Source organism: Antechinus flavipes, chromosome 1, assembly GCF_016432865.1.
Source record: "Antechinus flavipes isolate AdamAnt ecotype Samford, QLD, Australia chromosome 1, AdamAnt_v2, whole genome shotgun sequence".
NCBI classification, from domain to species: Eukaryota; Metazoa; Chordata; class Mammalia; order Dasyuromorphia; family Dasyuridae; genus Antechinus; species Antechinus flavipes.
The window spans coordinates 110,582,354-110,594,628 of record NC_067398.1 but is presented as its reverse complement, the minus strand read 5'-3'; the positions used below and the strand labels follow the sequence as shown (position 1 = coordinate 110,594,628).

The 12,275-nt window shown below is 31.5% G+C and overlaps 1 protein-coding gene across 2 annotated transcripts in view; it reads right to left on the bottom strand.

The window, feature by feature from the left end:
- SPATA6L (spermatogenesis associated 6 like) overlaps positions 1-12,275 on the bottom strand; it is an 81,335-nt gene that overhangs the window by 55,442 nt on the left and 13,618 nt on the right. For both annotated transcript variants that reach the window (XM_051987834.1, XM_051987843.1), the window contains exons 3-4: positions 10,965-11,013; positions 6,257-6,298 (exon numbers count right to left, since the gene is read on the bottom strand). In XM_051987834.1, coding sequence (XP_051843794.1) covers positions 6,257-6,298; positions 10,965-11,013 — 91 coding nt within the window. The remainder of the gene's footprint in view (positions 1-6,256; positions 6,299-10,964; positions 11,014-12,275) is intronic.

The window sequence follows — 12,275 nt, the reverse complement described above, 5'->3', positions numbered from 1 at the left end:
CCATCGCTGGGTCTGTATCCCAAAGAAATCATAAAAGAGGGGAAAGGGTCCATATATGCAAAAATATTTGTAGCAGCTCTTTTTGTGGTAGCAAAGAATTGGAAAAGGAATGGGTACCCATCAATTGAGAATAGCTGAACAAGTTATGGTATATGAAGATAATGGAATATTATTGTTCTATAACAAAATTTAGGAACAAGCTGATTATAGAAAGGCCTAGAAAGATTTACATGAACTGATGCTAAGTGAAACAAGAACCAGAAATATATTGTACACAATAACAGCAAAAATGTTCAATTGTGAAAGTCTTGCTCTTTTCAGTAGTTCAGTGATTCAAAACAATCCCAATAGACTTTGGACAGGAAATGCCATCTGCATCCAGAAAAAGAACTAAGAGACTGAATGTAAATCAACACATACTATGTTCACTTCTTTTTTCTGCTTTTTAAAAATTTCTCCCATGTTTTTTTTTCATTTTCCTCTGATTTTTCTCTCCCAACATGATTCATAAAGCTATATGTATTAAAAATAAACTTACCACAATTTAAAAAATAATGTTCATTGTAGAGAAAAGCTTTCTAATGAAAGCATCCAAAGATGCAATGGGGACTGTTTCCCCTTATTAAGGGTCCTTGTTCTTGCTCATGTGTAAGTTAAATTAGTTGTTCCTTAAGTTCCTAAATAAGTTGTTCCTTCTAATTCTGAGATTTGGTGGTTCTATGAAGATTTTACTAAAGACATAGAGCTATTTCATCATTTCCTAAGAGATGAAATTAATGCACATTTGAATTGGCAAAAATAAAAACTTTTGCAAAGTGAAATATGATATATTTAATATCAAGAGAAATGCAACAGAATAGTGCTCAGAGTTTACGTGTGTGTGTGTGTGTGTGTGAGAGAGAGAGAGAGAGAGAGAGAGAGAGAGAGAAAGAGAGAGAGAGGGAGGGAAAGAATGAGGGACTGAGGGAAAGAAGGAAAGATCTATATATGTGGAGAGATGGTATGGGTATATATTTTTATTTTTAATAACACGTGTCAAAAACCAGATTCCCATATTCATATTCAACTATTCTACCACTAAATTTACAAAGTAAGGAGGTTTTAGACAAGAAGAAAAACCTATCTACACAAAAATATTCATGGCAATACCATTTATAATAATCAAGAATTGGAAACAAACTACATGCTCAAAAATTAAATAAATTATGATATGATATTTACATATCATAATTATAGCCAAATAAATAATATTGCATCCAAAGGAATTAAATAATATGGAAACTAGTTGGCATTACTTTAGGATAAAATACTGAATCTGAAGTCCAAAAAAATCTGAATTCAAATTTTGCCTCAAAAACTTGCTATAAGATCCTGGGCAAGTCACTGACCTTGTAGATGCCTCTCAGGGTCATTGTGAAAACAAAATAATATTTGTAAATGCTTTGCAAGATGTAAAGTTCTATATAAATATGGAAAAGCATATGAAATGACAGAGTAAGCAGATCCAAAAGAGCAATGCATGCACTAAACCAACTATATATTCTAAATGAAGACAACAACAACAACAACAAAATATATAAATATATATACATATATATGCATATATATATGTTAAATACAATAGACTGCATAGATAATATCATATTAAAATACACAGCATGAATCTTTTATAATAAGGCTAGGAACAGAAATATACCATAGTATGTGTAATCATTTATAATCATTTTTTCCCATTATTTTGCTTTATTGTTTTAAGGTCTTACATTTAAGTTTGGAAGGTGAGGAGTAGAGTGGTGCTTATCTATATAAGAGAACCAGGAACTTTCCTTTAGTGGCAGATATAGAAAGCAAAGTTAGCTAGTTCTTTCATGCTTCCATCAATTGATACTGTGTCAGGGAAGCTAATAAAAGTTTCAAGGGGATTTGTATAACCTCTGTATGGATTCTTTTAGCAGAATTTAGCTGCCTGAGGCAAGACAAGAATTGAAAAGAATTCATTCCTCTTAAGTCAGCTAAAAGTAAGGAAAGGAATACCTACCAAAGTTTTTAAAAAGAAGGGGAAAAAAGGGCTTAATAGTTGCTTCATTGACACTTTTGAGCTCACATCTTTAAGATTGATCTCAAATATAAATATGTAATATTTATACAGTACTTACTATGTGCCAGACATGCTAAATGCTTTACAATAGTTATTTCATTTGATCCTCACAACTCTGGGAAGTTGATACTATCATTATCCCCATCTTACAGATGAGGAAACTAAGTAAAGAAACTGAAGTTTCAGAGGTAAGTGATTTGTCAAGGGTCACACAACTAGAAAATATCTGAAGGAGGATTTGAACTCAGATCTTTCTGAGTCTGGGCCTGAAGCTCTATCTACTTTGTCACTTTTCTGCCAGACAGATAAAGACAGATAGATATACATTTATATAACATTGCGTGACTTGTGTGTGTGTATATATGCATAGATATAGATATGTTCATAAGAATATATGATTCTCCAGATAATAGTATCTCCATCTCTGCTAAGAAATAAAAAAATAAATTTCCTTAAATTTATTTTGTATATATTCTGCTTGGATATCTCCAATAGAATGTCAACTACATAAAGAGTAAACTAGCAGTATTTAGGGAAAATCTTATATCTCTAAATGTTTACAAAAATAAAAGAGAGAAAATAGAAGATCAATAAACTGTGCATACAATTAAAGAAAAAATTAGAAAAATAACAAAAAATTCCCAGTTTAACAACAAAATGTAAATCCTGAAAAATCAAGGAAGAAATTAATAAAAATTAAAAGTTTAAAATACTGAATTAACAAATAGTAACCAAAAATTTGAACTAACAAAACTAGGTGCTCATTTTGTGAAAACAACAATAAAATAGATAAATTTTTGGTTAATTCAATTTTTTTAAAAGAAAGAAGAAAGAATTTTAAAAACAAAAAGGTATTTTTAAAATGTACCACCAAAGATGATGAAATTAAAGTAATAATAATATTATTATTAAAAATAATAATAAATAAAATGAAGTAATTAATAGGAGCTATTTTGTGCAATTGTATGCAAAAAATTATATTCTACAATAGATGAGATAAATATTTATTTAAAAAATTAATTGCCTAGATTAACATAAGAAATAGAATATTTATCTTAGAATCTATCTTAGAAAAAAATGAAAAAGCCATAAATGAACTCCCTAGATAAAAATTCTTAGAACCAGATGGATTCACAAATTCTATCAAACAATTAAAGAACAATTAATCATGGTACTATAAAAACTATTTGAAAAACCAGATAAAGGAGTCCTACCAAATTCCTTCTATAATACAAATATGGTCTTAATACTTAAATCAGGAAGATCAAATACAAAGAAAGAAAACTATAGACTAATTTCCCTAATTGAAACAAAAAATAAATTAATAGCAAGGAAATTACAGTAATATATCACAAATATAATTATATTATCACCAGGTGGGATTTATACCAAGAATGCAAGAATATTTCAATATTAGGAACAAAATAAATGTAACTGACCATATCAATAACAAAAATAATTTTAAAAATCATTGGATTATATCAATAAATGCAGGGAAAGCTTTTGATAAAAATACACATTACCCTAAGCAAAGATAGTTTCAAAGGGCTTATGATGAAAAATATCTGCCTCCAAAGAAATGAAATCTGGGTGCAGACTGAAATATACTTTTTTTACTTTATTTTTGCCTTTTTTTTCACAGCATAGCTAATTTTTACTAAATACACTAGGAAGCATAAGAATAAATGCAGCCTTTCTTCCAATGTTAAATAGTACCTATCTAAAACCAATCTAAAACCAACTGAAGTGGGATAAAGTAAAAGCTTTCTTGTAAGATTAGGGGTGAAACAAGAATGTTCATTATCACAACTAGTATTCAATATTGTTTTAGAAATGCTAGCTATTGGCAATAAGACAAGAAAAAGAAATTGAAAGAATCAAATTAGGAAACGAGAGAACAAAGTGGATCAAGACAATATGATGGTATACTTAGAGAACCCTAGAGAATCAACTAAAAACTAGTCAAAACAACAACTCTAGCAAAGTTGCAGGATATAAAATATGTGTGTATGTGTGCTTGAAAGTCAAATCCAAAAGAGATATAAAAATAATTACAAAATACTTTTCACAAAAAGATATATCTAAACAGAAGAAATTACTTTTTGCTTACAAGACTGAGTCAATATAATAAAAATGACAATTCTATATAAAATAATTCACTTATTTGGTAGTAGGCCAATCAAACTACAAAAGAATTATTTTGTGGAACTAGAAAAAAATAACAAAATTCATCTGGAAGAAGAAAGGGTTGAGAATATCAAGAAAACCAATAGGAGAGTAGAATTGAAATAATACAAATGAGTAGTACTACCAGATTTTAAACTAGATAATTTTAATTTCATTTGATATCATTAGATTTAAAAGGTTCTACATAAATGAAACCAATACATCCAAGATTAGAAGGAAAACAGGAAACTAGGGAAATTTTTCACAAATTTTTCTGATAAAGGCTTCATTTTTCAAATATATAGGGAACTGAGTAAAATTTTTAAAAATTAAAGTCATTCCCCAATTGACAAATAGTACAAAGGATATGAACAAGCAGTTTTCAGAAGAAGAAATAATATTCATGCAAAAAATAATCTAAAGAACTATAGATTAGAGAGATGCAAGTTAAAATAACTCTGAGGTGCCATATCACACCTATCAAAATGGCTAAAACAGAAAAATAAAATAGCAAATGCTGGAAGGGATTTAGAAAAATAAGTAGGTACATTAACATTAGCACTATTGGTGGAGTTGTAAACTGGGCCTACTATTCTAGAGAAAAATTTGGAACTATATCCATATAAAACTCCATATTTAACTCAGAAATACTATGACGATTATGCTATAAAAATAATAAGTAAAACATTTTCAGAAGACTTTTATGAACTAATGCAAAGTAAAGTAAGCAAAACCAAGAAAATATTGCACATAGTAACACCAGTTTTGTATGGTGATCAACTGTATTTGACTTGGCTATTTTGTTCAATGAATTGAGCTAAGATAGTTTCAAAGAACTCATGATGAAAAATATCTACCTCCAAAGAAATGAAATCTGGCTGCAAACTGAAATATATATTTTTTATTATTTTTTACTTTATTTCACAGCACTGCTAATATGGAAATAACTTTTGCATGACTTCACATGTGTAACTGATATATTCTTGCTTTTTCAATGGGTGGGAAAGAGGGAGAGAATTTGAAACTCAAAGTTTTTAAAAATGAATGTTACAATAACTATAATTGTTATTTAAGGAAAAAAAGAAGGGCAGAAGTTGTCTTTGTGCAACCATCACCTGGTTCACTGCCTGACAAACAATAGATACTTAATAATAGATAATAAATATAATGTAATATAATAATAGATACTTAATAAATGTAAATAAATATTGACTGATTGACTAATTGAACTTTATTACTTCTCAATGAAGAGAACTCTAAGTGAATAGGCATGGTGGTTGTGGACTCCAATCTAGAATCCAGAAATCATTCTCTCATCCTGGTTCTGCCACTTTCTTTGTTGTGACACCTTGGACCAGTCACTTCACCAATTTTGGCTTCAATTTACTCATCTGTAAAATCAGAGAGTTGGAAAAGGTGACTTCTAGGTCCTTTCTAATTCAAAAAGTCTATCATTCTTAGTGTCTGAACAAAAAGGTAAGGTTTGGTTATTGAATTCTTTGTTTCTTTTCAAGGCAAGCACAGGCAGGCAAATCCATGCATTGGAATACAAATAAGATATGATTACAGCTTGGGAATTCAATAACACAAGCTTTAATTGAGTACTTTCTGTGTGCAGGTCATCAAAAATACAAAAATCAAACAATATTCAAGCATACAATCTGAGGAGGACCAGCAAGACATTAAGCCAGGCTAATAAGAATAATAATAATGATGATGATAATAATAATAATAACTGGAAAGTAGGCAGATAAAAATTTGATTAAAAATACAAATAACCAAACATTATAACTAAACATTAAATCAGTTCCATAATTATAAGACTAAGAAGGATTGGAATAATTTGGCAGAGTTGTTAAAAAATATGAATACGGATGTACATACATATATCTGTATACCTAATTTTAAAACAATGATTCAAAACTGTATCAAGTAAAATCTTTCTTAAAGATAAAATAAGCATATTTAGAAAAATATTTGTTATCACATTACCTGGTGGTATTAGTTGTATCAGTTCAAACCTGATTAAATAAGCTGTAAAAAAAAAAAAATAGCATCACAATAATTTAGAAAGTTACAATCAGAGATAGAACTGGGACTCTTCAATAACTAATAAGTTCAAACTGACATAATTTATCATACTTTAAATGCTTAAAATTATAACAAAAACAAAAAAGATTCCTTCTCCCTTCCTCCCTCTCAAAAAACACCCCACCTCATTGCACCAAATACTGTTTTGAAATACTGGCACCCTTTGTAAATTCAGGGACTTGCAGAACCCAATAAATCAAGGGACAAAAATCAACAAAATTAGAGTATGCTGGTCTAGTCATTCAAGGATAAAAGTACTAATTGATATAATATAAGAAAACGTCACTTCTTAAAACTGTAATTATATGGCATTTAAATATTCTTTTCCTTCACATCTCTCTCATTTGTAGCTCAACACTATACCTCCCTATCTTCCCTCAGCCCCCATTGCCACCAACAGATTTCATCTCCCTTTAAATGATTAAAATATCCTATGAGTTTCCTTGTTTGTAATGTCTCTCTTCTCCCCAATCCATCCTTCATAAAAACACCAAAATAATCACTCTAAGGTAAAAATATCTAACCACCCCTGCTTGAAAAACAAACTCCTTTACCTTTGGGTTAACTACAAACTTAGCCTAGCATTTAGGGCACTTAATGATCTGCCTATTTTATTTCATATCACTTACAGGATTTTCATAGAATTACTTTAAAATGGCCCTTAGAAAGAATTTCAACCCAATTATGTGTCAGAAACAAAATTACAGATTTTCCTGAAATCAAGTTCTCTGTTGGCCTTTCACAGAGCAGATATTTAATTAAATGTTTGTTAAACTGAATTCTTCTCAAAATTTTAATACACATTAAATACACAGTAATGAGAAAAAACAAAACAAAACAAAACTGTTAATACACAACAGTTTTGGTTTGTTTTGTTTTTTCTCATTACTACAGGATGATTCTGGCTCTCTAAAAGTATTGTAATTTATCCAACTATATCAACTAAATATAAAATTAGAATTATATTTGCAAACAATGGACTTTTGGTGAAGACTTAGAAAAGTACTTCTAAAAATGAACATATAAAGAAAAACTGTCCCATTATAAGTGAATAAAAGCATTTGTATAAATACACATTTTAAATCATTTGTTCATATATTTAGTCTTAGAAAGGAATACAGAGATCTAATCTAAAAATTCTTAGATGTTTTTGTATCGTGGACCCCTTTGACATTGTAGTAAAGACACTTCTCAGAATAAATTTTGCAAATACCATAGGATTAAAAGGAAATCAAGTGTAATGAAATGTACTTTTCAAAATATTTTTAAAATAAAGTTCACAGACATCAAGTTAAGAACTCATGGTCTAGTCCAATATTCTTGTTTTACAGATGAGGAAACTGACGCCCACAAAGTTTAAGTAGCTTGTCCAAGAGCTCACAAGTAATTAGTAGTAGAACCACAGTTTAAAGTTAAGCTCTGAATTCAAGCTCTAGATTCTACCATACTCTTGCAATAATGTTCAATATTGACAAAAGATGAGAAAAACAGTTGAAGGGCAAGCTTAAGCTACTTTTCCCTCAAGGCTCAAAACCTCCTTTACCATGAGGCCCTGTCTCTATGCAAGGGAAGCAAGCTCTTTATCAAAACTCAGACATTTCTGTCCAGATGCCCCATTTGGCACTTATGCTACAAGAGGTAGCCAGATGAAATGGTTAAGTGCACTGCATTTATAGCCACAGAACCTTGGTTTGAATCTAGGCTTTGTTCCTCATACTTAAACCAACTGGCAGCCTCAGACAAGTCCTCATCTCTCTGGGTCTCAGTTTCCTTATATATAAAATGATGGGATTGGAGGGGATGAGTTGTACAGTGGAGAGTGTTAGACTTGGAAGGATTTGAATTCAAATTTTGCCTTATTCACTTACTAGCTGTATGACCCTGACAAAGTCATTCAACCATTCAGGGCCTCCTTTTCCTCATCTGTAAGATGAAGATATTAATAGCATTTGGCTCAGAGGGTTATTGTGAGGATCAAGTGAGATAACATGTGTAAAGTTTTAGCTACTATTATTATTACTAGCATGAAGAGTTTATCTATTTTTGCATGTCATGGCCCCCTTTGGAAGTCTTCTAAAGATTATGGATCCCTTCTCAAAATAACAAAAAATAAAATAAAATTGATATTATCTACAGTAAACCATTTATATTAAAATGCAGGGTTGTTTGTTTGGTTGGTTAGTTTTTAGGTTCAAGCAATCTAGGTTAAAATCTGTGGTTCACAAAGTAATCTCCAAGGTCTCTTGAACTCTAAATCCTATGAGTTTAAGAGCATAACTATTGTCAAAATATTTTGGAGACATCCTGTTTTCAGAGTGCTTGAGGTAAGGTCCAGTAAGCAGACTATGTCCCGAGCTTGGAATAACAACAATCTTTTGCACTCTGGATAAGCTCACTCTCTAGCAAATTGTATTGTTTTGACTAGCATCAAAAGTCCAGTAGTAAGACAAGATCAAGATGACTAGTGATGGGCTAGGATGAGTGGATGGCCTTGGAATCTTCCACATCTGACTAAGCTCTAAGAGGTCCACAACATATGCTTAAGCCACCTTCATGGCCATTGGAACAAATTATTCTCATCCATTCATTCCTCCAGAGGAAATCTTCATATCTTAGGGGAGACATCCCCCTAATTCATCAAGCAGCTTGAGGCCTGTCCATTATCCTCAGCTTGGTTTAGCCCAGTTACCAAGACAATTTTACTAGGGTATAACCAATGCACAGCTAGTGGTTTGGAACCACAGTTAAGAGTTGGGTGGATAAGATGGACACCAAAGGTAGAGGAGCAGCCCTGAAAAGGGCAAGCCCTCACACCAGAGATGCTATTCCTCTTTGAATATTCCATGTACCCTGGGAGTTGGGTAAAGAGATTTTTTTCTGGTGAGGCAATTGGGGTTAAATTACTTGCCTAGGGTCACACAGCTCGTATTACGTGTCTGAGGTCAGGTTTGAACTCAGGTCCTCCTGACTTCAGGACCAGTACTCTATCCACTATACCACCTATCTATCCCTTAAAAAAGATCTTTAAAGACTTTTCCAACCTTGAATAGACTATAAGGTTTCCATTACAGAAAATCTTCATTTGTAGTTGGACAAAAACTTGTCAGGTACATAATTAGGCATCAATTGAGGTCTCTTCTATCTCTCAGATTTTAAGATTCTGAAATCCTTAACTATGTTGAGACTATTTGGTCTCTTTAATTCAACTCAAGGAAAAAATATTAAGCACTTACTTAGCTGTCATTGATCCAATTTATACCTCAGAGGTGAGCCCAACATAAATCCAGGCAGTTTCATATGTACAATCTTTGGGAAATGGAGAGAAGAGGAAGAACCCAATTGCAGTGTTTGGTTTTTCCCAATCTTCCCTTAACTACTGCTTCCAGGAACAAACTTAACCTCTTTCTTTCTCACTTTAATCCAGAGTAGCACTAGGGCCATGCCTTTTGATGACTAGACTTTATGGGCAAAAGAAAATCTTATTTTTCAAAACATATAACTACAAAAGACTTAATGAATACTGGCCTTAAGTTTAAAGACTTCCAAAAAACCACAAAAAAGAACAATAATTGGGGGAAAGGGAGGGGACTGGAGCAGAATATATACTTGGTTTTTTAGGCAATGTTTAGAAGACAAACAATATGTGAATATTGGTCCATTATTTTCAATTGCATTTATAATGTATATCAGAATCAGCTCACATTTCCCTCTAATCAAATGCAACTTTTTCCCTAGCAGCTCTTATCTTGGCTAAGCCCTATAAATGCTTTCTGAGCCTTCAGGAAATTCAAAAGTAACTTCTGACTGAAAAAGAGTTTGTCTCAGAATCAGTCTCCTTGGTCTTGCTGTCTTTTGCCTACCCTTTGGATTCTGGTACTGTTGCTTGGACTGTGTAGCTGAGTATCTGAATCTTATTTGTTCTCCTGACATTTCTCTGAACTTCCTGATACTTGTCTGATTGGCTGGCATTGGTATGATGTCTTGCCTTACCCATTATCATTTGAATTTCTGTTTCTTAAGCACCTTTATGATTCCATTCCATAGTCTATTTCTAGCCCATATCATCTGTGTATGTCCCTCCTCCATACTTCTCATCTGATTCCAGACTCCAACTCCACCTTATTCACAAATACTTCTAAAATACTTCTAAGGGCTTAGGCTATTCAATTGGTGTTTATTATTTTACTTTACTTCTCCCTGGTCAGGTTTTAGTCCTCCTTGTGCTGTTTCCCACCCTATATCTATATTCTCCTGCTACCCCCTGCCCAAAAAGAGAAAGCATCTATCAAGAGGGTCACCTGCAAATTCCAAACTGCTTCCCTAGACATAGGAGAAGGAAAGGGAACAATTAGTAACTCTCCCTCCAAAGAATTAAGAAAAAAAGACTAAGAATGTGATAAACAATCTTCTTATTCCAATAAATTAATATTTTATCTTTTACAAAATGTTCTGTAAAAGAAACCCAAGAATGAGACAGATTTTACACCCACGGATTTGAATATAAATATGAGACAAATCTCCTTTTAGATAGTAATTACTTATACATTGGCAAAACTTCACATTCATAAATTTACACACATTTTCTTGATCATTTTTTAATAGTACCTACTTTCTAGAAGCTCCGCCACAGCAGCTGGATCAAGTGCATTTATAAATACCTAGAGAGAAAAGCAAAATGTGTTCATAGTTAAGTACTCATAAAAATTAGATTGCAGTCTTTTAAATAAGTAAAAGCTGTAATTACATAACTGTAGATTTTATTATCCAAAAAGCACTGTGAATACAACTAGATTTTGAAGTTGTCTCTATTTTTTAAATCTTCACTTTATTATAAGACTTTACAGTATTGGTAAAGAAAGGCTGAACTAAACAATTGAGTCTAGTATATACTTTTAAAAATTCTATTTGGCCTCATCATACTTTTTGATGGACAAAACTAACCAGTCAAGACTATACAAATATACAGCTGCATCAATAAGGAATTTCATTAGAATATTTTAAAAAATAATTCAATTTACAGTAAATATTCAATAAATATTCTTGATTCATCTCACTGGTTTTTCCCCCCATACAACTCAGAAAACTCAAAAACAAAAGAAAAGAAACCTTTTTAAAAGTCTTACTCATATGTACTGCTAGCATCCCTATTGCCACAAAATCAGGTTAACAATGACAATAACAAAAATTACTGACATTTAAAAGTTACAGAGTACTGTACAGACATTATTTCATTTGATTCTCATAGTAATCCTCTGAAGTTGATCCCATATAATACAATATCTACTTCCAGGGAAGAAAAGATACATATTAATATCAGGAAATATTTGGAAAATTATTGAGGAATAACCTGGTTACATTGTCCAGTCTATCCAATGAAAAGGGTGTGGCATTTGGTAAAGATTAACTTTATCATTTAGGAAAGAGAATCTAGTCAAATAGTGTTATTTAATGCTACCATTGTAACATTGCTGCAAATCAGAGTGAGGTACAGATTAAAGTAATAACTTATTATTCAAACCCTCAAATTCACTTCAGCTCTAATGATTTAAATAGTTTAAGAAAATATAAGTACGAGGTTTTTCTCAGTACTTGAGAAATTGCATGCTATTTCTTTATAAATATGAATGTAGTCCATTTTTCTCAATGAATGTTCCTAAGATCACATTTTTACTATGTTTTTTTGAACACAGAAATTTACTTTCTCACAAAGTAGAAAAGATGAAAGAAATGTTGCTTAAAAAAATACAATTCTACAGAAGAGTTCCTTCTGTCTTATTTAGGGAAAAAAATGAATTAGGAAAAAAATGTATGAAATAGTTGATCAAAAATAATTGAACTGTGAAAAGCAAACTGAAGGCACTGAAAGTTATCTCCTAAAATATTATTGTGTTTCAAAGAGAAATTTTTCAGAATTTCTAAA